Below are 27,458 nucleotides of genomic sequence, written 5' to 3' on the forward strand. Positions count from 1 at the left end.
CATGTATGCACACAGTGACTGCACCAGCAGCAGAATAGTGAGTGCAGCTCTGGAGTATAATACAGGATGTAACTCAGGATCAGTACAGGATAAGTAATGTCATGTATGTACAGTGACTGCACCAGCAGCAGAATAGTGAGTGCAGCTCTGGGGTATAATACAGGATGTAACTCAGGATCAGTACAGGATAAGTAATATCATGTATGTACACAGTGACTGCACCAGCAGCAGAATAGTGAGTGCAGCTCTGGAGTATAATACAGGATGTAACTCAGGATCAGTACAGGATAAGTAATGTCATGTATGTACACAGTGACTGCACCAGCAGCAGAATAGTGAGTGCAGCTCTGGAGCATAATTCATTATGTTAATCTAGATCAGTGCCAACATACCGAAAGTGTAAAATAGTTGGTAGAAAAGCTTAAAAAATTTGCCTTAAAGCTATTGGATCAAATAATCAATTCAAACAGCACTTGGTAAGACGTAAATACACATGACTTCACAGCATATAATAGTCATATAAACAGCAGATAGTGCCCTTTAAAGTGTGTCCATTACACAAAAACCTGCCAAAATCACATCATAAAGGCTTTACATCATCAATGCAAGGCATTCCAACATAAATCTCGTCTTACTTGTGTTATATTGATCGCTTAATTTTTAGACAACACAACGCTTCGAAAAATACTTCACTGATCTACCGGGCTGACACTGAGCTACGGGAGGGTAACCACAGAATGGCCCAAACAATCTGAATTGCCGATTTGCATATTACTCATAAAATTTACCAGAATTGCACTTTCCCAACAATGTAAGGAATTTTTTTTTTTAAATAAAGCAGCCTCTACCACAAAAAGTACAAATTGCTCTTATTCTATCCCATAAGGGTTAAGTTTGAGGAATGGCAAACCTCAGTTTCATATGTGGATAAGAAGTCTAGGTGTGGTAGAGAAATATGCGCTCGCTCCGCCACACCTAGCCATTCTCATAAAGTTTCTGTAAGCTGCAGTCAGACGCCTCCTTCTCCAGAGCTGAAAGTCAATACGCCGCCGCACATATACAAACTCGGACGACGCCATCTTTCTTGACCAATACTCCAATTCCCACGACCGATCGTTGTAGTTCCCTGACACCCAAAAGATAATCAACGGTGGATCATAGGGATTCTCTACTCCTATCTGTGGTACCTGCTTAATTTTTTTTTTTTTACTGAAGAAATTGACAAATGGGTGTCACCTTTTGCCAAAGTCTGTCAACACTGATTGGACGATGCAAGATAGTTTAAAGGACAAGCCCCAAATTGTTTACACCCATGTTTCTATGAATTTCGAAGAGAATATACAGAGTTATAAGAAAAGATGAGGTAAAAATTTTTAGATTTTTGATTTTTATCATTATAATTTAAAACATGCAAGTCTAGAGTCCGCTTTAAGCCCCTTATTGAAGTTTTCTGTGAAAAACCCTGGGCCAGGAGAAAGGAAAAGCTCTGTGCTGCGGCAGTAGGTGCTTAATCTATCGACTCCCCTGACTGGCCACACAGGTCATGTGACTGCCGATACCTGCGGACCAGCTGGAAGTGGCAACAGATCCATTCGAGAGGATTTTCAGACAATATCAGAACATACCATTAAATACACATGGAAAAATTTGTAGGCAAAACCGTAGACCAACCCCTGGCGCTTACCTGTAGCACAGAGTGCAATAAACGTCTGTGCGTGCTTCCGGACCATGAGCAGTTTATCTTTAGGTAATGGCAGCTTTCTTAATATGTGTTCGATAAAGTCGTGTGGTGTAACAGCAGCAAGGTTCCACTTCAATTTTCCTAGCACCACCAGTTCCCACTCCTGGAAACCAAGAAAAAAAAAAAAACTAATTTCAGTTTGGTTTTTATCGAATATATTTATTCATATATATTATTTTTTGGCTTTATTAAATTAAAAAAAAAAATTATACATATATCGATAAAAAAGAAGTTACTACACCTATTTGGTTTGCCCACACAAAGGTTTTGCGTTTTTTTAAAATTAAAATAATTAAAAAGAACGGACGGAGACATTAGGCCCAATGTACATCAGTTGCCCATTGGGTTGTCCAGTAGGTCCTACCATTGTAAATATCTTTAGGTTTTTGCTAAGACATATCCATCTATATAAGCGACAACATGTATACTATATGTGACAACGAGCCTGTAGGCCAATGCCTATGGCCCATCATAAAAGTGAGGCCTATCAGATCTTCAGACCTTATAGACATGGGGCCCATAGGTCATTGCCTATGGCCCATACAGAAGTGCGGCCTATCATATCTTCAGGCCTTATGTAAGTGGGGACAATATAGCAGTGAGGGATCTCAAACCTTCAGGCCTTACAGACATGGGGCCCATAAAGAAGTGAGGGCCATCAACCATTCAGACCTCCCAAAATTGGGGCCCATACAAATATAAGGATTATAAGACCTTCAGGCCTTACAGACTTGGGGCCCAAATAGAAGTGAGGCCCATCGACACTTCAGACCTTGTAGACAAGAGTCAGGTGACCACATTGGTTTAGCTGGTGATAATACATCTCCCTCCAAGATATCCAAAAAAAAGCGACCACCATCTCAGCTGTTTTGAAAGATGGAACACATGTAGGGTTACCACCTGACAAAAAAAAAAAAATTTTGGGTTCTTTGGTCAATAATGTCTTATGCCATCCACACAAGGGGCAGCACAGCACACACAAAAATTATTGGCACAACCTCTAAATAAAATCTACTCCTAGCATCTTCTAGCTGATGACAATTCCTGGGGTCTACTGCAGGTCAACATATTACGTTGGGGTTAATGTGCACCACCAGAAAAATGGAGGCCCGGCCAACAACAAACGATTAAGATTCCAGCTGTAACTTTTTCAAGGCCCGATTGCTACGGACAATCAATAAATCAAGAGCTTTACAAAGGTATGAAACGTGATTGATAAACAGCCCAGGTCTGTCAGGGCAAGAGATGTTCATATGACTGAAGACCACCACCACAGAAATTGCCAAGGGGAGATATTATTTTGTCCATATCTTTTTGCAGCAGGGGGGGTCTGACTAACTGAACCCCCACGTAACAAGAGGATGTGGGTCTCTGTCCCTTTTAGGCCTCATGCACACCGCCGGGATGCAAACGGGTGAAACTGATCCTATTTGGGGCCCGATTCAGTTGGGTGGACAAGGACGTGTGAGCACCGATTACCGGTCCATGACCGAGCACAATAGAAGGGGGTCAAAAATTACGGTGGTGTGCATGAGGCTTTACAGGGAGGTCAGTTGGCCATCTTCAATTTCTAATGGCTGGCGGATCCAACCCCTTATTTTGCCCAATGAGGACATGTGTGGACCCGATGTTCAGGTTTGGCCGGATTGGCTGTTCTCGCGCCAATCTATCTGGTTTGAGCAGCCGTACACCGAAACCTGGATGTCCGGTCCACTCATCTCTAGTTGCTGCCACAAGTGGTGAAGCAGTGAAGAGATGTGGTGGCACCGCTCCCCAGCAACCGGGGCCACCCCATGCCAGGGCCCCGCCACCCAGGGCCCCTGTGCCACTCCCCATTCTGCTCTGTTCTCTCCTTTAGTCTGTAGTTGTTCAGGAAAAATTGCTGAGCACATCCACTGCTGGAGAGTTATTTATTAAAATGATAAAAGCTCCTGGAAAATGCACACAAAGCACAAACAGTTTGGTATTTTGCAACCCGTGGACAGATAAAAATCAGATAACTGTTTATATAAGCAACACTCGCTGCAAACATTCCTACCTAGCTGCAGTCTTAGGCTGGGGGGTCACATCCCGTTTTGTGCCAATACGTTGTTAGGACATGTCAGGGGGAGGTTCCGATGCTTATACAGTGGGATACGTCGCCCAGGCTCCTCTCCTCCCCCTGAATGTGATTGGCTGCTGCTGATGTATGGGGTGTTTCCCCAGTGATGTCACTGTCCTTATATGGACAGTAACCTCCCCAGGTCCCCTCCTACTGCCAAGCTCAGCGATCCTGAGGAGGGATGCAATGCGTTGTATGCAATCCTCATAGGCTTCTATCGCCTCCGCTGAGCCTATACAAGTTTCCTCCCTCCCGTCTGCCGGTATACGCTTAGCGTATACAAAAAACTAAATGTGAACCAAGACTTAAGGTGCCCTGTAAACCAATATTATCCGGAATGTGGACCATTATTCTTGTACTCAAAGACCTTCACTCCCTTCTCTTAGGATACATGCACACTCTGCCAAGCTGGGTTTGCATGTGCATGGGGAGGTAAGAACAGAAGCCATTAGCGTACAGCGTAACAAGTGTTTATCAAAAGATATCAAAGGTTTTCTGGCCACCTTAAAGGGCTCCTCTAGAAGGGTATATTCCTTCTGTAAGCAGAAGGTGGGCAGCTAGAGCCAAGTATGCGCTCTGATCCGGTCCCGCGAGATCAGGACAAAAGCAAAATCACCAATCTCTCCAAGAAATTTACACTTCCAAAGTTACCACCAGTCTCTAATTTGTAAGGTTGGTCAGAAGTCCCCCCACCCCCCAATCTTCATGAAGATTGAAGTCTAAGTGGACTTTTACTACACTTGCCCAGTTTTTTTTTCTAAAATGGCCAGCAGTGTGGTTCAATAGGTAAAATTGAACATCATGTTCAACGTTGTAAGACCGCCCACTGGGTACTTCCACAAAACAGCGCCACAAGCTGTGTAATGGCTGCTCAGAAGAACTGCAACATAACTTCTATGCAAGTCTGAGCCATGTACACTTCGCAGTTTCAATGTGGGAGGTCCATTGGGGGTTCTGGGTGTCTAAAGGCGCCCCATAGCAAGCATGCTGTATAAGTATGGAAAGGAACATACATAACATGTAATATATATATATATATATATATATATTATAGAGAGAGAAATTGATAAATATACATACACATGCTTTATATAAAAATAATTATATATATTAAAATAATATAAATAATCCCATTATATTACCAAAAATGTGCACTGAGAGATCAAGTCCATATCTTCCCAACTTATAGTAAACTTAGCCCAACTAATATCATAAAAATATATTAATAAATAAAAAATAATTAAATACAAAAATAACAAAATATTAATAATGAAATAGCAATCTAAAAAGTGCCAATATAATGAATGTTACATAGAAATTTTTATATATTAAATGTATGTATGTGTATGTATATCTATGTATGTGTATGTATATCTATGTATGTGTATGTATGTGTATGTATATCTATGTATGTGTATGTGTGTGTGTGTATGTATCCATGTATATCCGTATGTGTGTGTATGTATCCATGTATATATGTATGTGTGTATGTGTATCCATGTATATATGTATGTGTGTATGTGTATCCATGTATATATGTATGTGTGTGTATGTGTATCCATGTGTATATGTGTATCCATGTATATGTGTGTGTGTGTGTATCCATGTATATATGTATATGTGTGTGTGTGTATCCATGTATATATGTATGTGTGTGTGTATGTATCCATGTATATGTGTATATGTGTATGTATCCGTATCCGTGTGTGTGTGTGTGTGTGTGTGTGTGTGTGTGTGTGTGTGTGTGTGTGTGTATATCCATGTATATGTGCATGTTTGTACTAGTTACCATCATTGCTAAAACTAGAATCATGGTTATCTATGATGTCATCCTTTTAATAAGAAGATTAAAAAAAATGCTGAATAATTCTAAGCACCACTAGGTGGCAGTAGATACCACAAAAGGAAAAACAGCACTTTATATCACACACACACACTAAAAAAAAGTTCCACATAATGAGTATGTTGTATACCAAAATAAAAAAAAATGTAAAGAAGCATTATTAAGATATGCATAACTATAAGTAGCATACCACATCACTTACATTGCTGACTTACATGTTTACCAATTAATAATATATAAAATTCTAAATGTAAATTTTTTTAAATAAAAATTACAGGGATCTATTAAAAAAAAAGTATATAAATATTATAATAAAATGTAATGGAAAAAAACAGCATAGCTGAAATCCAGATACCTTTCCCATGGAAGAACACAAAAGGCTGTAAATATTTAGTTTAGGAAACAGGGGCTGCTTACCAGCAGCTCTTGGGGTTTGATTGAATTGTCAGTGTATATGCAAAGTTTCTCTGCAGTTAATGGAATAGTCTCTTTGAGTTTGGAGGCTAGGAACATGCAGACAGCCCCCAGGAGCTGCAGATGGCACTTTCTGGTGGGGATAACAGCTAAAAACCTGTCCAGATAGTTCATTGCCAAAGGGAATACTTCCTCCTCACACTTCTGCTCTTCACAGACCTGCAGGAAAAAAAGGGGGTGCAGAAGGGGAAAAAAAAGAGGGGAGAGGCAAAGAGAAATGGGGTAGAAAGGTAAGGGGAAGAGGAAGAAAAATTAAGATGAAAAGCAGAATACAAAACAAAAAAAGGAAAAAAAAAGAAAAAATGTATAAGAAGCAAAAGAATTTTTTTTAATTTAAAATATTAGAAATAAAAAAAAAGCATAAAAGGACATAAAAAAGTAAAGTAAATATTACAGGAATTATTACAGCAGGCAAAGTAGCATGGAAGGGAATAGAGAGGATGATACAATGAAACGGAGGAATGGATTTGGGGTTAAAGGGGTTAAAAAACAATAAAGGGATATATTAATAAGTTACAGAGCAAATTGGGGTTTAAAGGAAGATTCCAGAAATAAAGGAAGAAATGTGGAAGATAGAAGGAGAGAGCGAGAGAGAAGAGGAGAGGGAAGGAGAGGGTTAAATAATGCACTTTAAAATGGCATATAAAGTCATCATATTTTTTTATTAAAAATGCTGAAATACACGAGGGTGGTCCAGATGATGGGGGGTCTTGCAGCTCCACAGCCCCCCTGCACCCCCATGTCCATGAGGCACAGAGAGGAGCCATAGATCCAGGTCACACTCCACCCCAAGAAAGACAAACTGGGGACAATTTCTGATTTCGTCATTTTTTCAAAAAATATTTAAAAATACTTAAAAAATCCCCAGGCGCCCGCTTTTTGCGGGGACACCGACCTCAGACCCTCCTGCACCTTTCCCGACAATTGTGGGGAGGCTCCGACAGCGTTTTGGGGTTCAAAACCATCGATGAAAGGGGGGACAGGAGGTCCCAGGACTGAGGAGAGAGCATGGCTGCCGGAGGAGAGGGGAGGGGGGGCTGGGAGCTTTCTGGGGCTCTTCATGTGGACTAGGGGTGCAGCTAGGGGGGGGGGGTTATTGAGACATTTGGGGGTACACATTGCACTAGTATGGGTCACCCCCTAAATAACAGGCAGACAGAAACTGGGTGACGTACAAGAAACTGAACTTGTAAACTTGCAAAGGCGACCTCCACCCTACACAGGATACATCAGACATTTCCATGAACTTCTGCACCCCAATATGTAACAGAACCCCCCACTTTGCTAAGGGAAAGATTTAACCCTTTCTCTCCCATATGACATTCTACTAAAATACAGAATAGAAGCCCCCCGCCGACAACAACACCAAAGTCGGGGGTGAATTAACGCATGCAAGTTTTGCAGAGCACCCTAGTGCACCCCCAGACAATGCAAGATGGGAGCAGAGACCCCCCTCATAGTGGAGGGGGTGGGGGGGGAGACCACCAAAAGAGCAGAGGAACATGGCGCAGAGCGTGCATGTAGCCTGTGTGCATACGTGGGCATCAGTGCGACCCCCCAAAATATTCTGCAACACGTGTCCCTCTTGTATAAAAGACATACACACATGTCAGGGACTGTCCACCAACCTCCAGCATCCAGGTGGCCACCATCTTCCTCATGAAGGGCTGGATGTCCTTCTGGACACACTTGAAGTAGGAGCATTGGGGCAGATACCTCTCCTCCACTGTCAGAAGGTTGTGCAGGACCCGCTCATCAAACAGCAGCGTGGGGTCAGCCTGAGCCCTGCGGACAGCCTCCACCTCCGAGCACAGCAGCTCCATGTGTCGTTACAATGTAGCAGTGTAGTAGAATCCTGCACAGGGCTCTGTCTGTGCTCCCAGCCTCGCTGCACAGTGACGCAGCCTGCACTAGGGCTGGCCCAGCCACTTGGTCTTATTATGTACAACAGCAGCTGGCCAGACTTTTTAAGTTCTTTTTTTTTCCTCCTCTCTCTCTCTCTCTCTCTCTCTCTCTCTCTCTCTCTCTCTCTCTCTCTCTCTCTCTTTCTCTCTTTCTCTCTCCCCACTCCTAAAGCAAGAAAGCAGGAGGCCCTAGTTCAGGGCACACATGACAGCTCAGCTCACAGGCCCTCCCCCTGGCTGCTGGCTGCAAGGGGAAGAAAAAAAATCTAGGTAATTAAGTCACTTGGAGGTGTTATCAAGAGCAAGCAACAAAAAGAGAAGAAAAAAAAACCTACTTGTGAGAAGTGCAAAGCTTATAAAGGCAAGGGAAGGGGGTGTAGCTGGAGGAAGAGGAGGAGAGGGCAGCTGCTCACTGTACTGCACAGGCTCACCAATATGCTGAGGCATCATCTGCTCTGTCATAGAACAAATAGATAAAACTATATAAATTCCAAAATAATTCTATCTATCTAGCTATCTCATATCTATCTCCTATCTATCTATCTATCTCCTATCTATCTATCTATCTCATATCTATCCATCTCATATCTATCTATCTATCTCATATCTATCTATCTCATATCTATCTATCTCATATCTAATAATAATCTTTCATTTATATAGCGCACACAGATACCGCAGCGCTGCACAGAGTTTTGCCAGTCCTAGTCCCCAATGGGGCTCACAATCTAATCAACCTACCAGTATGTTTTGGAGTGTGGGAGGGCACCGGAGGACCCGGAGGAAACCCACGCAAACACGGAGAGAACATACAAACACTTTGCAGATATTGACCCTGGAACCCAGGTCCCTAGTACTACAAGGCTGTAATGCTAACCACTGAGCCACCATGCTGCTCTAATGATCTATCAGTCTCCTTATCTATCTATATATCCATATTTCTATCTATCTCATATCTATCTATCTATCTATCTATCTATCTATCTATCTATCTATCTATACAATGTGATGCCTAAAAGACTAATAGGTGCATAATAATATATATACAGGCAGTACAGGTTGGTTTGTTCTTCATGTGAATTTGTATTTAAGTCAGAACACAAATAATTTTCCTATTGTAACTTAAGAAAAATGTTTTTGTCCCAATGACAATTGGATTTTCAAAATGTTGTGCTGTAATGGAACCAAGAAATTAATTTTAATAATTCTTTATTTTTACGCAGCGCTGCACAGAGTTTTGCCAAATCCTGTCCCCAATGGGGCTCACAATGTAATTATCCTACCAGTATGTTTGAGTGTGGGAGGAAACCGGAGGACCCGGAGGAAACCCACGCTAACACAGAGAAAACATACAAACTCTTTGCAGATGTTGACCCTGGGACTTGAACCCAGGACCCCGGCGCTGCTAGGCTGTAATGCTAACCATGAAGCCACCATACTGCGATTATCAATAAAGTTTCATTACAGACACCTTACAACCGATCATTGCAGTCTGGGACTAAAATGAAGCATCCAAAGAGCTTCACCAGAGGCCACAGGGGGACAGAGAGGTCCATCTGTAAGTTGGGTGTCCTTAAGTCGGGGACAGCCTGTACATAATTGTATTTTTTCTTCCTCTAGATCGAGATATATATCTTTAGCCTCTAATTCCCACCACTGCCTACTCTGTATTTTTGTTCATATCCTATAGATACCATTTTTTTTTTATCTTGGTATGTTGAATTGTATCAATTATTTATCTTTATGTAAACTACATTTTCAGATAGGGTGAGTGGGTGTATATCCATCTATCATATATAAAGGCAGTCCTCAACTTTAAAAAAATCTCCCATCAAATCCATCATGATAAACCAAGTCCAGGCACTTGGTAATTATCTTATAATTGTTATCTATGTCCTCCTTCCTTCTAAAATCAGCTTTTAAAATTATTCAAATGAGCCTGTAGGGCTCTAGGGGCGTCACCATTAAGGATACCGGACTTTTCCTAGTTACAGATCGACCTCTCTGGATCTCTGGGGAAGATATCTGGATGATGGGGATTTACTGATCTTCAGCCTCAGGCGTCAAATCGATCAAAGTTGAGAGTCCTCAGTTGTTGATACCTTTTATCGGCTAACTAAAAAGGATGATGTTAGTTGCAAGCTTTCAAGGCTACTTGGGTGTCGTCATCAGGCATGGTATCGGTTAGCTAAGTACCATGCCTGATGAAGAGACCTGAGTAGTCTAGAAAGCTCCCAACTAACATCATCCTTTTTCGTTAGCCGATAAAAGGTATCAACAACTGAGGACTCTCAACTTTCATCTATTTATCCACTAACTAACACGGTACAAAGAATCTTTTAGTTTGTAATGAAGCTTTATTGATAACCCTTGTTCCCATGTCAGCCCAAAATTTTCAAAATCCTATTGTCACAGGGACAAAAATACTTTTGAAGTTAAACTGAGTAAAATATACAAGATCCAACTTAAGAACAAACCTATCATGTACGTAACCCGGAAACTGTCTGTACAGTGAAACCTGGACTAAGAGCATAGGTTTGATCCGGGAATGTGTTTGTAATCCAAATAGCTTGTATGTCAAAGCAAGTTTTGCCATAGGAAATCATTGAGACCCAGTTGATTGGTTCCACAATGACGTAATACCTTGGATTGGAAGCAGAATTTGTGCTCGTAATCTAAATCGATCAGACAACATCCAATTTTTTCCATAGAAAATCATTGAAACGGAGGTACAGTACAGTAGAGAGTGGGGAGGGCTCACATAATGTGCTTCAAAGTTACTATGTCCTAGAAATGTACAGTTCTGCTCCAAAGTGGCAGAGCAGGGAGTCTATTGCTTCCTGCCCCACCATAGCTTTACATTTCATGGTGGTTTGTGAATCAGCAACCGCTATCTCCCCACTACCATCTGCAACCCATTAGTTTGGTACCCCCTGATCTGTGGGGCCCCACTTAGTTACATGGGATGAGTTATTAATGAATGTCCCACACGCAAACCCTATGAAGATGTTCCTCCTGATCCGATCCGAAACCAGCACCCCAGAGAGACTTGGCAAAACAGCTAACTATCACAATGTGTACACACAAATACATACATACACATACATACATACACACACATACACACACATACATACACACACATACATACACACACATACATACACACACATACATACATACACACACATACATATACACACATACACACACATACATACATACATACATACATACACACACATACATACACACACATACATACACACACATACATACATACACATACACACACATACATACATACATACACACACATACATACATACATACACACACATACATACATACATACACACACATACACACACACACACACACACACACACATACATACACACACACACACACACACACACATACACATACACACACACACATACATACACACACACACACATACATACACACACAAATACATACACACAATTACATACACATACACACAAATACATACACATATACTAATAGTTAAAAACTGGATGTAAATGAACATTTCAACTATTATAGTGCCCAAATATTATAGATTGTGATTTAGGATCTGCAAAGTTTAGATTCTAGTTACCAATACAGTGAAACCTCTTTGAAACAATAATTTTTGCAAATGGTCTTCTAGATGATGGTCATGACACCAAGAATAATATATAGCGGGGCTGAAAAGCTGTCACAGTGTAATTACCGGTAGCTTAGAGACTTTACTGCATTATATTTCACATAGTACACAGTCTTCTATCTGCAGGCAGCATGTTATAGAGCAGGAGGAGCAGATGCATATAGCATCCTATGTGCAGGCAGCATGTTATAGAGCAGTAGGAGCTGAGCAGATTGTACATAGTGTCCTATCTGCAGGCAGCATGTTATAGAGCAGGAGGAGCTAAGAAGATTATACATAATGTCCTATCTGCAGGCAGCATGTTATAGAGCAGGAGGAGCTATGCAGATTATACATAATGTCCAGCATGTTATAGAGCAGGGGGAGCTGAGCAGATTGTACATTGTGTCCTATCTGCAGGCATCATGTTATAGAGCAGGAGGAGCTGAGTAGTTTGTACATAGTGTCCTAACTGCAGGCAGCATGTTATAGAGCAGGAGGAGCCGAGCAGATTGTACAGCTTACATGTTACATTCAATACATGTATACTTTTTAGGAGGTCTGGAATAAGATTGGCTGCAGTGATGGCCGTATGGTTAGTGATGTAACTTTCTATGGAATATTCAAAACTTGACAGAAGAGGAAGCCTTGGGACTTACGTAACTTCATAATAATGTGAATAAAAAATTCAGCATCACACGATCCTGATGGGCAATTGTAGCCACTAACAAATACAGTAACAAAAAGGCAAAGACATGTAAAAAATCTATTGAATAGAACTAAACAAAAATTTTTTTTAAAAATGAAGATTCCAAACGTTATTTATCAGGTAAAGATGGGTTTTCGCCCTGTTTTTTTAAAGAAATTAGAGGCGCTAGTAACAAATTACCAGGTCGGAGCCTCAGATCATGTAGTCCAGGTCCGGTTTTCTGCTATTCCTAGAGGTCGCAACAAATGTTTGGACAGATAAGAGATCCCGAGGAAATTTTTGGAAATTTTTCTTCCTTTTTTTCAGTGTACCCTATGGATACCCCCTAGGGGTACGTATAACTGCACGTGCCCCCGCAGCTGGGGGCACAATAATCAATATTTAAATCTCAAAATTTTCCTGGTTCTACAATTTGAAATGCACTGAAATTTAGCAAATGTTGCAATTATTGTTTGATTTTAGTGGGAATTTTTAGAAGTTTTTTTTTTTTTTGCTCACCTGCCGCCTGTTACCACTCCAGTCATGTCCTAAACATCTTAAACTATATCCGTTTTTTTTTTTTTGTTATGTTGGGCGACTTTCAACAAGATGGCCGCCATTTCGGCTTTCACACGAGTTGTCAAAGTTTTATTAATTTTTTTTTTTTTTAGAGTTTTTGTCTCCAATTCGGCAGTAGAATCTATATACATTCCATTCAGGAGTCTGGGAAAGCTGGGTAATAACTTCTGTATCATAGGTGACGGGGGTTTTGATTGCTTTCACTCAACTTTCCCTGAAAATTATATAACTGAGTATAGGCAGTCCCCTTCTTAAGGACACACAACTTACAGACGACCCCTAGTTACAGACAGACCCCTCTGACCTCTGGTGACCTCTCTGGATGTTACTACAGACCCAGGGTGCAATGATCAGCTGTAAGGTGTCTGTAATGAAGCTTTATTGACAGCAAAAAATTTAAAAAATCCTATTGTCACTGGGACAAAAAAAATTTGTCTATAAAGTATAAAATATACAGTTCCGACTTACATACAAATTCAACTTAAGTACAAACCCAAGGAACCTATCTTTTACTTAACCCGGGGACTGTCTGTATTTTTAAAATATATTTAACTATTTTAAATTCATTCTTAAAGGGGTTGGCACTGTAAGTTGGAAACCGTTACCAAAAAAAAAAAAAAAAAAAATTTGCTTTAAAAACCTAAAGTGTGACACCCTGAATTATCAGTGCATATTTGTACAGCGGGTATGTAGATTTTGCTAGGTCTAAACATGTCCCCGTTGAGCTGTAACTCTCGGAAGATTGGAACGTTTCCTAACAGATAAACCGGCCCCCGATCCGAAAGAGACAAAAAAATTACATTTGCAAAAATATTCAACCCCCAAGTTGCAGAGCGTCGCTCCCTACACTGCCAGGAGCTGCAGAACGTGGAAATATCACTTTAAGTGTGAGAAAGAGTTTAGCTTGCAGTTGACTCCACTCCCCCTGCTGTATTTGCATAGCCAATAGTTGTAGTGTCCTTGCTACTGCGCGATGATTGTTACCGGGCAGATTTTTTTTTTTTTTTTTTTTGGGAGAAAGCTTTCTCTCTATATCAGTAACTAAGAAGGCGGAGGGAAAAAAAAAAACTTGCTGACTATCAATTGGGTAACACATTAGTTAATCTCTTCACAGGTTAAGAAGGGGAAAAAAAAAACAAAAAGAAAAAAAAAAAATTCAAGGATCGTGGCAGAAAAGCCCAAGTCGGGGGAAGTGACAGCTTCAAAGTCCTATAAGAATTTTTTGGGCATCATTTTATTGTAAAACTTTGTGCATAGAGAAGATAACTTTTTTTTTTTTTTTTTTGGTATGTTCATTTTTTTATTGAAAAAAAGAGCAATTTTTGTACTTTTTTTTTTTTCTTTGTAGGTAAATAGAAAAATGACAATATTCCCATTATTAATAATTAATAATTCTTTATTTATATAGCTTGCCGGTCCCTGTCCCCATGCTTTGGAGTGTGGGAGGAAACCGGAGGACCCATTATTATTATTTTTGATATAATAAAAATATTATAAATAAAATATTTTAGAAAACTTTATTGGTAGGAAGTGACCTACAACAGCTGCAACCCTTATCCATAGCCAAACCGTCTTTTCAAAGTGTTAACCCTTTCGTAGACAGCCAGCTAGATCTGCATTCCCGTCATTAAGAAGACAGAGCTTTACCTATCCACGCCCCCCCCTCCCCATTTACAATGAAACGCAATGAACTTAGACCTACTCGAGCAGCATGCTCCTCTTACTAAAATGCTCTCAAGTTCCCAATTCATTTCCTCGTTCCTGTTGCCTCACTGATCCCATATACAAGGAGTAGGTTGTTTAACACTTCAGTGGAGAAACACTATTGTGCTGAGTAACATCTCAAGCATCGAGTATCGTTTTTATCGTTTTTTTTTTTTTTTGGTAAATTTGCGTTCATAAATAATTATAAAATAATAAAAAAATTTAAAAAGTTATTATAATTTTTTTTTTTTTTTTTTTTAAGTGGCTTATGCCATGTTGAATTAAAATAAGTCGGGGGGGATTGTCTACTCATGTTTACTTTGAAAATTTTTTAAAAATGTAATAAAAATACAGTTTTATATCTATCTATATACGGTATATAATAAAGTAAGTCAGGGGATTGTCTACTCATGCTTACTTTGAAAAATTTTCAAAAATTTAATAAAAATACATTTTAATATCTATCTATCTAATATATAATGTATAGCATATAGTTGGGGGATTGTCTACTCATGTTTACTATGGAAAAATGTCAAAAAATTTTAGAAAAATACAGTTTTATATCTACATATAAAAATAAAAAAAATAAGTTGGGGGATTGTCTACTCATGTTTACTTTGGAAAAATGGCCAAAATTTTAGAAAAATACAGTTTTATATCTATATATAATAAAAAATAAGTTGGGGGATTGTCTACTCATGTCAAAAATTTTTGAAAAATGTATATATAAAATAAAAAAAATAAGTCAGGGGGTTGGTATTCCAAAGTAAAAAAAAAAAAAACTTGGACAGTAACAAATAGGTTATAAATGATATATAAGTAGCCCCCCCCCCTATAGGCTATGTCTGATGACCAATAGGAATGTAAGCAGCAGATGTGTTATCAGTTTGGTCCAGTTCTTCATTTCCCAGCTGTTCAATACAAAAAAAAAAAAAAAAAAATTCTAAAATTGACTCATTAATTCAGCCCCCAAGGCTAAAACAAATCTAAGAAACATTTCTTACAGAGCCAATTGTCTTATGATATTACATTCTGATTCAAATAAAACAGTGTTGAAAGAAATCGGTTAAAAAATAATTTTAAAAAACACTAAAAAAAAAAAAGCTTTTCCCCTTTCCTGGGTGTGATCAGATGACTGTAGACGACTGCTTTCTGGGTGGCAGAAGGTCTGATCCCTTCACGGATATCCACAACCCAACTCTTTGCCAAATAAAGAAGATGATGTGTAGTGACCCTGAATAACAGGCAGATCCCATATTATCTAGAGGCAGGCAAAAAAAAACAAAACCCCACACCTTCTTCCTTTATCTCACCCTCCTGAAGGCCTTCATTATAATTTCAATCCTCAATAGGACCTTAAGACGTGTGTTTGAAGTCTTAGCTAACTACCAAATTCCACTCTGTTCGAGTCTTCTTCTTCGAGAGAGAGAAAAGTCGACAAAAATGACCCACAAAACAATAAAGTTTTTAAAAAAACGAGAACGTGTCACTACTTCTAACCAACTTTTCTCGTTCAAGAACAAATTTCTAATTCTTTACTTTGAATTTTTATTAAAAAGTTGGAAACTTGGTGGTCTGGTGTGTGGGTACTTAATTTTCATAGCTTGTTCACCCTTGGGAGGGTGAGTGTGGGGGTGTGGGGGGTGGAAATAAAAAAAAAACAAAAAACACACACACATAAAGAGACTGGTACTTTAATGAGGTCTGTTTGAAGGAGATTCAGTCCCGTTAAGGCAGTCTGCTCTACGTTTATTTCCTTCCTTTAATCGCAAAAACTTTCACTTTGTGCAACTTCCCCCCACGACCTTTAACTGCTTACATGCCACAGCCCTATCATCTCTCTCTCTCTCTCCCTCTCCCTTACAACAATGCTGCTTTTAAGCATTTTTTAAATTCCTAACCAGGTTCTATCTACCTCCGCTCCACTTCCTGCCCTGTGGTGAAAGTTTTTGTTTTAGCTTAATGCCTTTTTTTTTTTTGTTTTTTTTTTGTTTTTTTTTATATACAATATAGCTGTACTTTATCAAAGATGAAATAAGTCAATTTCCGGAGAATTCACATGGAACCCCCCCACCCCCCTCCCCTAGTATTGGTTTGATTTATCACCTTTTCCATCATTAGAGTCTTTTTCAAACATTTGGGTGGATAAACTATCAACATTCTGATTCTCGAGAGTCTGTCATCTTTTTTTTTTTCTATATTCGAGAAGATCTGTCTTTTACGATATAAAGTAAAAACTTTCAAAATGTAAAGGTTTTTTTTTCTCCAAAGTTTACGAACAAGTTCTGTAATACGTTTGTTATATAACATTATAAATCCCCTCAAAGTAAAAATTTTTTTATACCCTTTTGTGTTGTAAATTTGACATTTTAGGACGCATTTTCATACAAAAATTTTAAATTTTTTTTTGTATAAAAATACATCTTAAAACATAAAAATTACTGCTCTTCTCAGGTTGGCCGAATAGGTAATTAGGCAAAGTGTATTTCGATCAAATTTTTGTTAATCCAAATCTATGATCTCGACAAACTTTATATATATATCTATTAAAAAAATGAAAATAAAAAAGATAAAAAAAAAAGAAAAGAGATTAAAAAAAAAAATTATGCATCTTCCACTACAAACACTCGACAAATTTATGTAAAATTTGTGTTGTCACTTAGTTCCGATCATGGATTTCTAATCTTTCATCGTGAAAAGACAAAGTAAAAAAAACACACACTTTTCTAATCATCCAAACATCCCTGAAATAATAATACAAAAAATATCTAAAATATGTTCAGAGCTTACACGTGATGCACTTTTTAGATATATTTTTCCGATAATTTTGTGAACCATTTTTATGGGCATACATGGTGTGAAAAAAAAAATCTTAAAATAATTTGGGGAAAAAAAACTAAATAAATAAAGGAATAAAATTTTGTTTACAATATTCTAGAACGGGGAACCTGAGCTTGAATCATGTTTTGTATTAAGATTTTTTTTTTTTTTTTTTACACATTTCATTGGCCATTCCATAAGGCCCCAAAGTGAGCAAAGGTCACAAGAAATGCTCTCTAAACTTCCTGGGAAGGAACTTGGAAACTGAACTTTTAACCTTACAACCCGTTTCTTTACCTGTATCTCAAATGTTTGCCTTTCTGTGAAACTTACCAATATTATCAACTGAAAAACATGTTTTTTTTGTTTTTGAAACCCAAATGCTAAAAATATTTGATATGTTCATTAAGAAAAAAAATGTAACAAAAGAAAAGATTCTAAATTTACAAGAAAACCATTGTCCTCTGTATAAGAAATTTGGATTTGTGCTGAAAATTTAACGGGTAAAATATAAAAAATTTCAAAAATTAGGTTCTCAAGTATGTTATAGTTACTTTTTTTTGTTGTCTTTGTCTCTAAAAAGATGTAATATTCAAGTATTTATCCATTAGGTTACTAAGCCGTGCTAAATCTGTGCACACAACGTAAAAAAAGCACTACAAACAGTATAAACAAGATAGTGTAAATTTTTGGGGGGCATTAATAAATGAACCATCTCTCTGTGGCACACAGCCATCCTGATAATACAACTTTTTATTGTCATTTAGACTATTTTATATCCTCTTTTTATCTGATTTGACCCTAAAAAAAAACACAATTTGGCGAATTTAAGTTCCCAGAATCGACAAGGTTTGTCATTTCCTCTTTATACAGTTTGATGTCAATACAGATGATGTGCAGAGATAAATCTATCACTTTGGGGATGCCTAATTTTATATAATTTCATAGAAATAGGGTGATTAAAATCAGAAATGTTACAGGTCGTGAGTACAATATTGTATGCGATTTCTTTCATAAATTGATATCAGGAGGAAAAATATGACTTTTTCCTTTGTAATCCAATACACAAAAAATACCTAAATGTTAGTCATAAACACTCATCTATCATCCTCATACCTAAATGACATGAAAATCCACACCAAAAAAACGTGTTTTTATATCCCTACAAGAGCCATTATTGGAGGCATTACCCCATAAAACAACCTGTCTACAAAAAACAACAAAAATAATATAAAAATATAGGAGCAAACATGACTTTATAGCCACCAAACACACACAAAAAAATCATTTCGGCTAAGAGATAGACCCCACAGTTCTTTGTAGTTTTATTTCAATTGTAGTTTATTGTAATTCGCTTTGGTTTTAATATGATTAGTTTTACTAGTATCACGGTGAAATGTTTAAAACCAAGCTATATAGGAAGACGAGCAACAAACCTAACCAAAAAATACAAAAATTTCCCTTCTAGGCTAATATATGTAGATGAATATGAGTAATAGAAATTATCCCCTAAAATGTTAGTTCCAGTACAAAAACTGGGGAAAATTTTGATTTTAGTTTTTATTCTGTAAATGATTTTATAGTCATATCATGATATAGAACTCCCATGTCAACAGTGTATACATTAACCTACAAAAAATCTATATAAATGTTTATGTTTCTATTATACAGGTTAATGTATATGGACAACAGAATCTGAAAGTTAATTCACTCATGCCAAAAAGCGATTGAGCTGCTTGATTATCGTAAAAATCACCTTAAATTTGACCTAAAAATTGACTAAAAGGTAAAAAAAAATGGCCACCTGTCGTTAGTAGACCGACATTTTACACCTTAATGATAATTAGCAGGTTCCTTACAAAAACATTTTCAATAAATTGCAACAACAGGGAACCAAAATCAGATATACTCAAAAGTGTAGGAAATTATATGTAGTAGAAAATGTTCAAAATTTTACTTCCCGAGCTTCAAAAACAAGACCTTGTTGGGTTGAAAAATGTTAATACTAGGTGTTTTTGTACCCAGTAAGTAATAATGAAGCCTTATTATTAGGAAATGGAACTCAAATCTAGTTATTTTTTATACAAAGAACCTAAAAGAGTTCATCCGAGATCGATTCTTAGACTCCAAAAACATGGAGGTAATAAACAAGTTCCCCAGGTCAACAACTTATAGAGCGATTGTCAAAAAAGTGTAGAATGTACGACAAAATAAGTGTCTACTATCGGTCTCACGGGACATTGTTATCTACTAAGTAATAGAAGCTCCTGGAATTGATCACAAATTTCTAATACGGAAAGGTCTAGCGAGTTGGTCGGAAAGTGTTCAGTTGATTGTTTCGGCAAAACCCAACAACATAGAAGTGAGAAACAACAAGTGAACCTTAAAAAAAATCAACTAAAACACTAAAATGATTAAGAGGATATAACTGATTAATCTATCTGATTATATTTCACCGACTCTTCATTCTTAATAACCAAACAAAATCGTGAAGAAGCTGGGGGAGAAATTATCGAATTTGAGTAAACCCATTTAGTAATAGAAACTTTTTGATTATTAGGAAATTAGGTAATAGAAACTCTTGAATATTAGGAAATCTTAAATTTTTAGTATCAAAAAACTGCATAAAAGGCGCATATGTACAGTTCTTTAGACTGATTAAACAACATAGAGATAATAAGCAAGTGACATAGTTCTGCCATAGATCACATAAAAAACAATTCCTCAATCATCAAAGCCAAAGAAACCGAATATATATAATACAAATTTCAGAATATACACTAGAAAAATCTTTATTCACAATTCACTTCTAGCAAAAAAGACTGAAAACAGTAATAGCAAAAACAAAAATTCAAGTTCTGTCTACACATCGGTTGTATATAGAAACACTTTGGACTGCCACTTTTTGGGCATGTGAGAGCCTTACATTGCTATAAAAACACATTATTATAGCCCCCCCCACAACTTTTATCAATAGACCCCCCCCCTACAACTTTTACCAAGATACCTTCTCGTGGAGCATGGTAGCTATAGAGAATATTGCACATTGAACAGCTCATATCCACCTTCCAGAGCAGATTTCATACATTCAATCAATTGATCCATCGGAGAGAGTCTAGTCAGATAGGATTGATAATACAGGTGACCACTAATATAGAGAAGCAAAGTAATCAATAACACAACTGCTTTGTGCCTGCGCCGAAACATTTACGACTAAAGTGAGATACGACTCAAATCTTAGAATCAATCTTAGAATCAAAAGATGTACAAAGTCAAGCGCTTAGATATTCACCGGTGGCCAAGCCACGTTTCCGATACATTTCCAACAAGATTTAGAACGTACGTCGAAGCCAACCGACAGAAACGTAATAGAAATTATACTAAAATTTACTGTAAAATTGTCTTCTTCTACAAAAAGACTGAACACAGTTGGTCACATATTCTACGGTAAACCCTTGGATGTGTTGCATTTTAGAAAAGATGGACACAGTAACAAGCAAAAGGGGGAACAAAAGCTCAAAACAAAGGTGTGTTGGCTGACCGCAACCAACTTTCAAGAATATAGTACCGGTAGACCCTTCGAATACAGTACCGGTAGACCCTTCGAATACAGTACCGGTAGACCATTTTACAATGCTCTCTAACTTCTTGGTGGAAAACCTCTTCAGTGATCCAAAGAAACATGGAATAAATATCAAAAACATCAAAACGAAGTATAAATTTTCGAGCTATAGAAGTTTGTTTTAGGGCATTCATTAAGGCTAGAAACTAGAGGAGGGGGTTCACCCTTTTTAGCAGTAGCGCTGAAGACCTTCTTGGATGTCAACTTTGTAGGGAGAGTTGTAAAAATCTTACCTATGACTCCACTTATCACATTTTTAATAACGTAAAAAATTTTTTTTTTTACCCTATTTTGAGAATTTCTATTCGGATACTGTGCTTGCATTGTAATATAAGCATCATCCACCTAATGGGTCCCATCTACGTACCCATGAGCGTCCTGTGATCTGGAGAACTTATTAAAAATACATTTTAGCACCTATTGTGTTGTATGGGTTTTAGTCTTCAGGTTTGTCCTCTTATTGGGTCAATGCTGTGATATACAGGCGGTCCCCTACTTAAGAACACCCGATTTACAGACGACCCCTAGTTACAAACGGACCTCTGGATATTGGTGATTTACTGTACAGGCTGCGATAATCAGCTGTAAGAGTTATCAGCTTTATTGTTAATCCTAGTTCTTAACCCAACATTTTTTGAATCCAAATGTCAAAAAGATCAAAAAAATTCGGCTGGGGATACAATTATAAAATATACCGTTTCGACTTACAAATTCAACTTGAGAACAAATCTAGAGAACCTATCTTGTACGTAACCCCTGGGACTGCCTGTATAAACTAATTATCCATCTGCAAATAGATATGACCAATGATATTCCTTGTATGCTTTACTCTCAATATATAACCAGGCATAAAAATCATAAACCGATCGAGTAAAAACATTTCAAAGCTGAATATATTACACTAAAACAAATACATCCTCTACTTTATGAGACCTATCGCCTTTCTTCTAATGCCAAAAGGACCCAATAGTTGGTCAGTTGTTGCTTTGTATATGATATAACACGCAAAGTAACAACAACATTGAAACTGAAAAGCAAACAAAAAAAGCCGACATAAAAACCAAAGCAAAAGTTATAGAAAATGGCAATTTTTTTCGTTTTTGTCCTTGAAGTTAGACATTGTTCATGTCTAATTCATAGTTTATACGGTTGAAAAAAGACACTTGTCCATCAAGTTTAACCAAGGAAGGGAAGGGCTTGGATGAGGAAGAGATTTATGGGTTAAAAATTCTATATTACAGAACCATCAATGTTACTTAGGTGTAAAAAGGCATCTAGACCCTTCTTGAAGCTCTCTGCTGTCCCTGCTGTGACCAGCGCTTGAGCTCAGCTATTCCACAGATTGACAGAAAAAAAATCCCTGTCGCCTTTGAATAAGTTCAGTAGAAAAAGTTCAAAAATACTTTTATAGTAAGAACAAACAAAAGCAAAAACAACAGCAAAAATTCACCCAAAAATTAACATCTAATACAGAAAATCTGAACATGTCGGTCAAGTGTTGCTCCATGACCAATGTTGTGGTATCTAGCATCACAGATGAATAGTACTGTAAGTTATCCAGGTAAACAGTGTATTAAATTGCAAGTATAAATAATAACGAAAAACACTACCAAAAATAAAATTTGGTGAAGATGGAAACAGTTTAAAAACATAGATTTCATACATACAAAACATCAATTATCACTAAACCCTCGAAACATCTAAAATCTCAGCAAAAGAAGGTCAATAAATTCTCCGCATAATCTGGGAGAACGGACATATTTACACGACTGCACCTTATTTTTCCCTCCGACGCCTCCTACAATTGGGTTCCTATGATATTTTTTTTTTTTTATTTACTAAAAACATCACATACATTCCAAAGACGAGGAGATGCCCCCATACTCCTACTTCCAGACGAGTGTTCCTTTACTAAAGAAATAAGACCTCGGATGTGTGAAATAATCCACGACTACTCAACCAAGCAACTCCAGGAAGGACCACATTTCTTTAACACTTCATTTACACCTTGAAACGTTAAGATTTGTATCTACAACTTTGTGTTTTTTTTTTTTAATGGGTCATATATAGTGACTATATGGTGAGCCTTGTTATCTCGTAGAGCCATTCCACATGGTTAACACAGCAATTAATGGTATTATTCCGTCATTCACAGGATCATGACCCCCCCGAAGATTGGGCTTTCCCCGATAATGGAGTGGTGGCATCTAACCAAGTTTGTGGAGTCGGAGTCCGTCTCCACAAACATATAAAAATGTATAAAAAATGTTAAAAATTTCCTTTAAATGTCTGTGCTATTCCTGATCTAAGGATTTAGGCCAGGGGTGAGCAACATTAATTGGTCCAAGGGTCATATTGTCAACTAAACTCAACTATAAGGGGATGCTCCAGCAACCACAGTACAGCACAAAATGGCAACCCAAAAATGATAAACACCACGGTACAAGCAATACATACCATCCCAGAAACCAAATACTTCATTCAGAGCTGACAATAATAGTGCAGACCCCAAAGCAGATAATAATAGTACTGGAGGCCCCCAGAGCATAAAACTACTAGTACTGGAGACCCCCAGAGCATAAAACTACTAGTACTGGAGACCCCTAGAGCATAAAACTACCAGTACTGGATACCCCTAGAGCATAAAACTACTAGTACTGGAGACCCCTAGAGCATAAAACTACCAGTACTGGATACCCCTAGAGCATAAAACTACTAGTACTGGATACCCCTAGAGCATAAAACTACTAGTACTGGAGACCCCTAGAGCATAAAACTACCAGTACTGGAGACCCCTAGAGCATAAAACTACCAGTACTGGATACCCCTAGAGCATAAAACTACTAGTACTGGAGACCCCTAGAGCATAAAACTACCAGTACTGGAGACCCCTAGAGCATAAAACTACCAGTACTGGAGACCCCTAGAGCATAAAACTACCAGTACTGGAGACCCCTAGAGCATAAAACTACCAGTACTGGAGACCCCTAGAGCATAAAACTACCAGTACTGGAGACCCCTAGAGCAGACAATAATTCTGGATGCTCCTCTTGTCCTCCCTCCCCACACTGTAGCTTCTTCTCTTCTCCATGTGCTGCTCTGCTCTGTGTCCTCTGCTGGTTGTATGTGGTGGCATCAGGACCCGGAGCAGAACTGTGTCAGGAGCAGGAGAGGACCCAGAGCAGAACTGTGTCAGGAGCAGGAGAGGACCCGGAGCAGAACTGTGTCAGGAGCAGGAGAGGACCCGGAGCAGAACTGTGCCAGGAGCAGGAGGGGACCCGGAGCAGAACTGTGTCAGGAGCAGGAGAGGACCCGGAGCAGAACTGTGTCAGGAGCAGGAGAGGACCCGGAGCAGAACTGTGCCAGGAGCAGGAGAGGACCCGGAGCAGAACTGTGCCAGGAGCAGGAGAGGACCCGGGAACAGTACAGTGCAGCTGACAAGTACTTACCACCCCCGGGGCCGCTCTGCTCTGGGTTCAGACCTCAACGCATACAACCGGTATCAGGGTGTCAGAGCAGAGCGGCAGAAGAGACGCCGGGAGCAGTGAGAACTTCTCAGCTGCACTCACACCTACCCGTCCTACCTAGTTATGGAAGTGCTCATTGCACTCATTGACTGTCAGCAGGGTATGGACCTCTACTTATGGCTTCGGAGGCTGCATCAGGGCTGTCAGCGCGGCTTGTGCACCCTTAATCCCCCTTTTAGTTGAGATGAATGTAGCTGCACTTTATGTACATGCTCAGTAGTGAAGCTCCTCTGCTATAGCTTAGAGGCATAAGACACTGGGAAGGAAATCCCATATTTATTTCAGCACAGCTAGAGGGACCAGGAAAACAGGACTGTGGAGTCTGAGTCGGTGACCATTTTGAAAGACCTGGAATCGGAGTCGAAGTTCAGGAAATTGAGGAGTCGGAATTGGAGTAGGAGGTTTGGCTTACCGACTCCACAGCCCTGCATCTAACAATGGGCTGTAACAATATCACAGACAAATCTCATTGTACAGGATAATAATTTCCACCATAAACTGCAAACGTGGCGCTCACTTTATGATGTGCTACCCAGATACCCATGCATTTGCCCATTCACTGCACAATCCATCACTTTTGAGGGTGCACTTACATGTTGCGTTTGAAACGCAATTCACCAGCTGTGGAGAGGACATTTACCGAGTTACATTGGTTAACGTAAGTTGCTTTATGTCATTATTATCACGTTGTTAATATCGTGTTAACATTACATTTTGTTTACGCAATGCAATCAGGCAAATCTCCTCTCCGCGGCTGTTGAAAATGCATTGTAAACGCAACATTTGACCGCACCCTCCGAGCAGAAGTTTGTGCTCCAGAGCTGCACTTCTCAATTTCGTAAACCTTTAGTCTGCTCTGCCTTTTGTTAAGAGATTAGGATTCCTTTTTTGCGATAAATGGGCGTCCCATACCCCGACTAGAAGGATCTTGAGTCTTGTTGGGTAGACCTTCTAGTCTGGTTAGGACCGGCTAGCCTATAATTTGTGTAGGTGTTTCCTTAGTACTCTGTGATGGCAAGACATTAGGGGAAGGAAAGACCACCAGCTGGATGTTGTATGCCCGATTCTCTGTAAGCAAATTTCCCACCTCCCCTTGAAGCCTAAACCACGCCATGTTTGGCCAAACAAACATGGTCAACCTTATTCCCATGTGGGCATACCCGTATACAAGTCCCCGGGTTATGTACGAGATAGGTTCTGCAGGTTTGTTCTCAAGTTGAATTTGTTTGTAAGTCGGAACTGTATATTTTATAATTCTAAGCCCAGCCAAATTGTTTTGGTCTTTGTGACAATTGGATTTTAAAAATGTTGGGTTGCCATAAGAACCCGGATTAACAATCTTCATTACAGACACCGGTGATACCTGTTATAGCTGATTATTGTAGCCTAAGGCTAAAGTACAGTAAATTACTAATTACCAGAGATCCGTTTGTAACTAGGGGTCGTCTGTAAGTCGGGTGTTCTTAAGTAGGGGACCGCCTGTTATATAGTACCATATGGGGCTACACAGATAACTTGGGTATATGATATGGATCCAGGGCAGGTCCATGTGCCACCCGATTCTAGCACAATATTCCATTCATTATTTTGAATCCTGGATTCTATGGATCATCTATCCATCTCCAGTTGGTAAATCTTCTTCTGATTCCGTTGGACAATTAGACAAAAATAATTTGGGGCAGCATGGTAGCTGAGTGGGTAGCACTTCTGCCTTGCAGGGCTGGGGTCCTGGGTTTGAATCCCACCCAGGTCAACAGCTGCAAAGAGTTTGTATGTTCTCTCCGTGTTTGCGTGGGGTTTCCTCCGGGTCCTCTGGTTTCCTCCCACACTCCAAAACATACTGTTAGGTTGTTTAGACTGTGAGCCCCATTGGGGACAGGGACCCATTTGTCATGCTGCGTAATCTGTGTGCGCTATATAAATAAAGAATTATTATTATTAACCAATACCAAAGTCTTGAAGTCATCCCTGAAATCCTAATCCCATCCACCGGATCAGAGCTATTAGCGGACAAGCATCTCTTCCTACACAATTACAGCAAGTCGGCTCTTGACGGCCACATTTTTGAGAAAATACTAATATTCCTCCCCCCCCCCCTTTTGAACATGCAAATAAAGGATCGTGAGTCATAAAACTTAGTCATCTGGGCCTCCACCTGTTCCATACGGGCACACACCACACACACTTTTTTGCCTAATACACCGAGGACTATGGAAAGTAGAGGCATCATTTGTGAGCGGAATTTGTACGGTTGATGTAACTTTTTTTGCTTTTCTATTTTTTTTTTTTTTTCTCTCCTTGAGAAAGCAGCACATTCTTGTCAAGCATCTGTCTGGGTGTCTTCAGCCTCTCTCATGTTGATACTGATAGCACTTGAGTTTTTGTGTCAGAGACCAGCTGCTAGCTGATACCACGGCTGAATTTTTCTGTCCTCACCCACCACAAAGCTTGTGAACGGAGGTTTTTTTTTTCTTTAGAGAGATACCGAGAAACCAGCGAAGGTTTGCAAAAAATAAATGCAGCCTGGAAACTTCTGCCAGAGGAAGGTTGTTGTGGCCAGAGGCTTTTTTTTTTCGTTTGTTCTTAGAAACTCCATAAAAGGGTTTCCTGGTGGTTCGATGGCTAAGGGGTCGTTTCTGAAATTCACCGTTTTTTTTTGGGCGCGTGAAGTCATACCACTTCATCAAGACCACTGGGTTCCTTAGCTTAAACCAGATCAACCCCTACAATTTAGATACTAAAAACCTCCACATTGGATTGTCTTCTGCTGGACCTCGGTAATCCATTGTTGTGGTAGACTTTG

The 27,458-nt window shown here is 39.0% G+C and overlaps 1 protein-coding gene and 1 long non-coding RNA gene across 2 annotated transcripts in view; one reads left to right on the forward strand and one right to left on the reverse strand.

Annotated features, from left to right (window-relative positions):
- CCND2 (cyclin D2) overlaps positions 1 to 8,369 on the reverse strand; it is a 41,730-nt gene extending 33,361 nt beyond the window's left edge. Inside the window, exons 1-3 of the mRNA XM_072145419.1 lie at positions 7,788 to 8,369; positions 6,103 to 6,318; positions 1,685 to 1,844 (exon numbers count right to left, since the gene is read on the reverse strand). Of these exons, the coding sequence (XP_072001520.1) occupies positions 1,685 to 1,844; positions 6,103 to 6,318; positions 7,788 to 7,982 (571 nt within the window). The 5' untranslated portion in view covers positions 7,983 to 8,369. The remainder of the gene's footprint in view (positions 1 to 1,684; positions 1,845 to 6,102; positions 6,319 to 7,787) is intronic.
- LOC140126219 (uncharacterized) overlaps positions 1 to 27,458 on the forward strand; it is a 173,943-nt gene that overhangs the window by 59,651 nt on the left and 86,834 nt on the right. The gene's annotated exons all lie outside the window — the stretch shown is intronic.

This window comes from Engystomops pustulosus, chromosome 4 (genome assembly GCF_040894005.1).
Source record: "Engystomops pustulosus chromosome 4, aEngPut4.maternal, whole genome shotgun sequence".
NCBI lineage: Eukaryota > Metazoa > Chordata > Amphibia > Anura > Leptodactylidae > Engystomops > Engystomops pustulosus.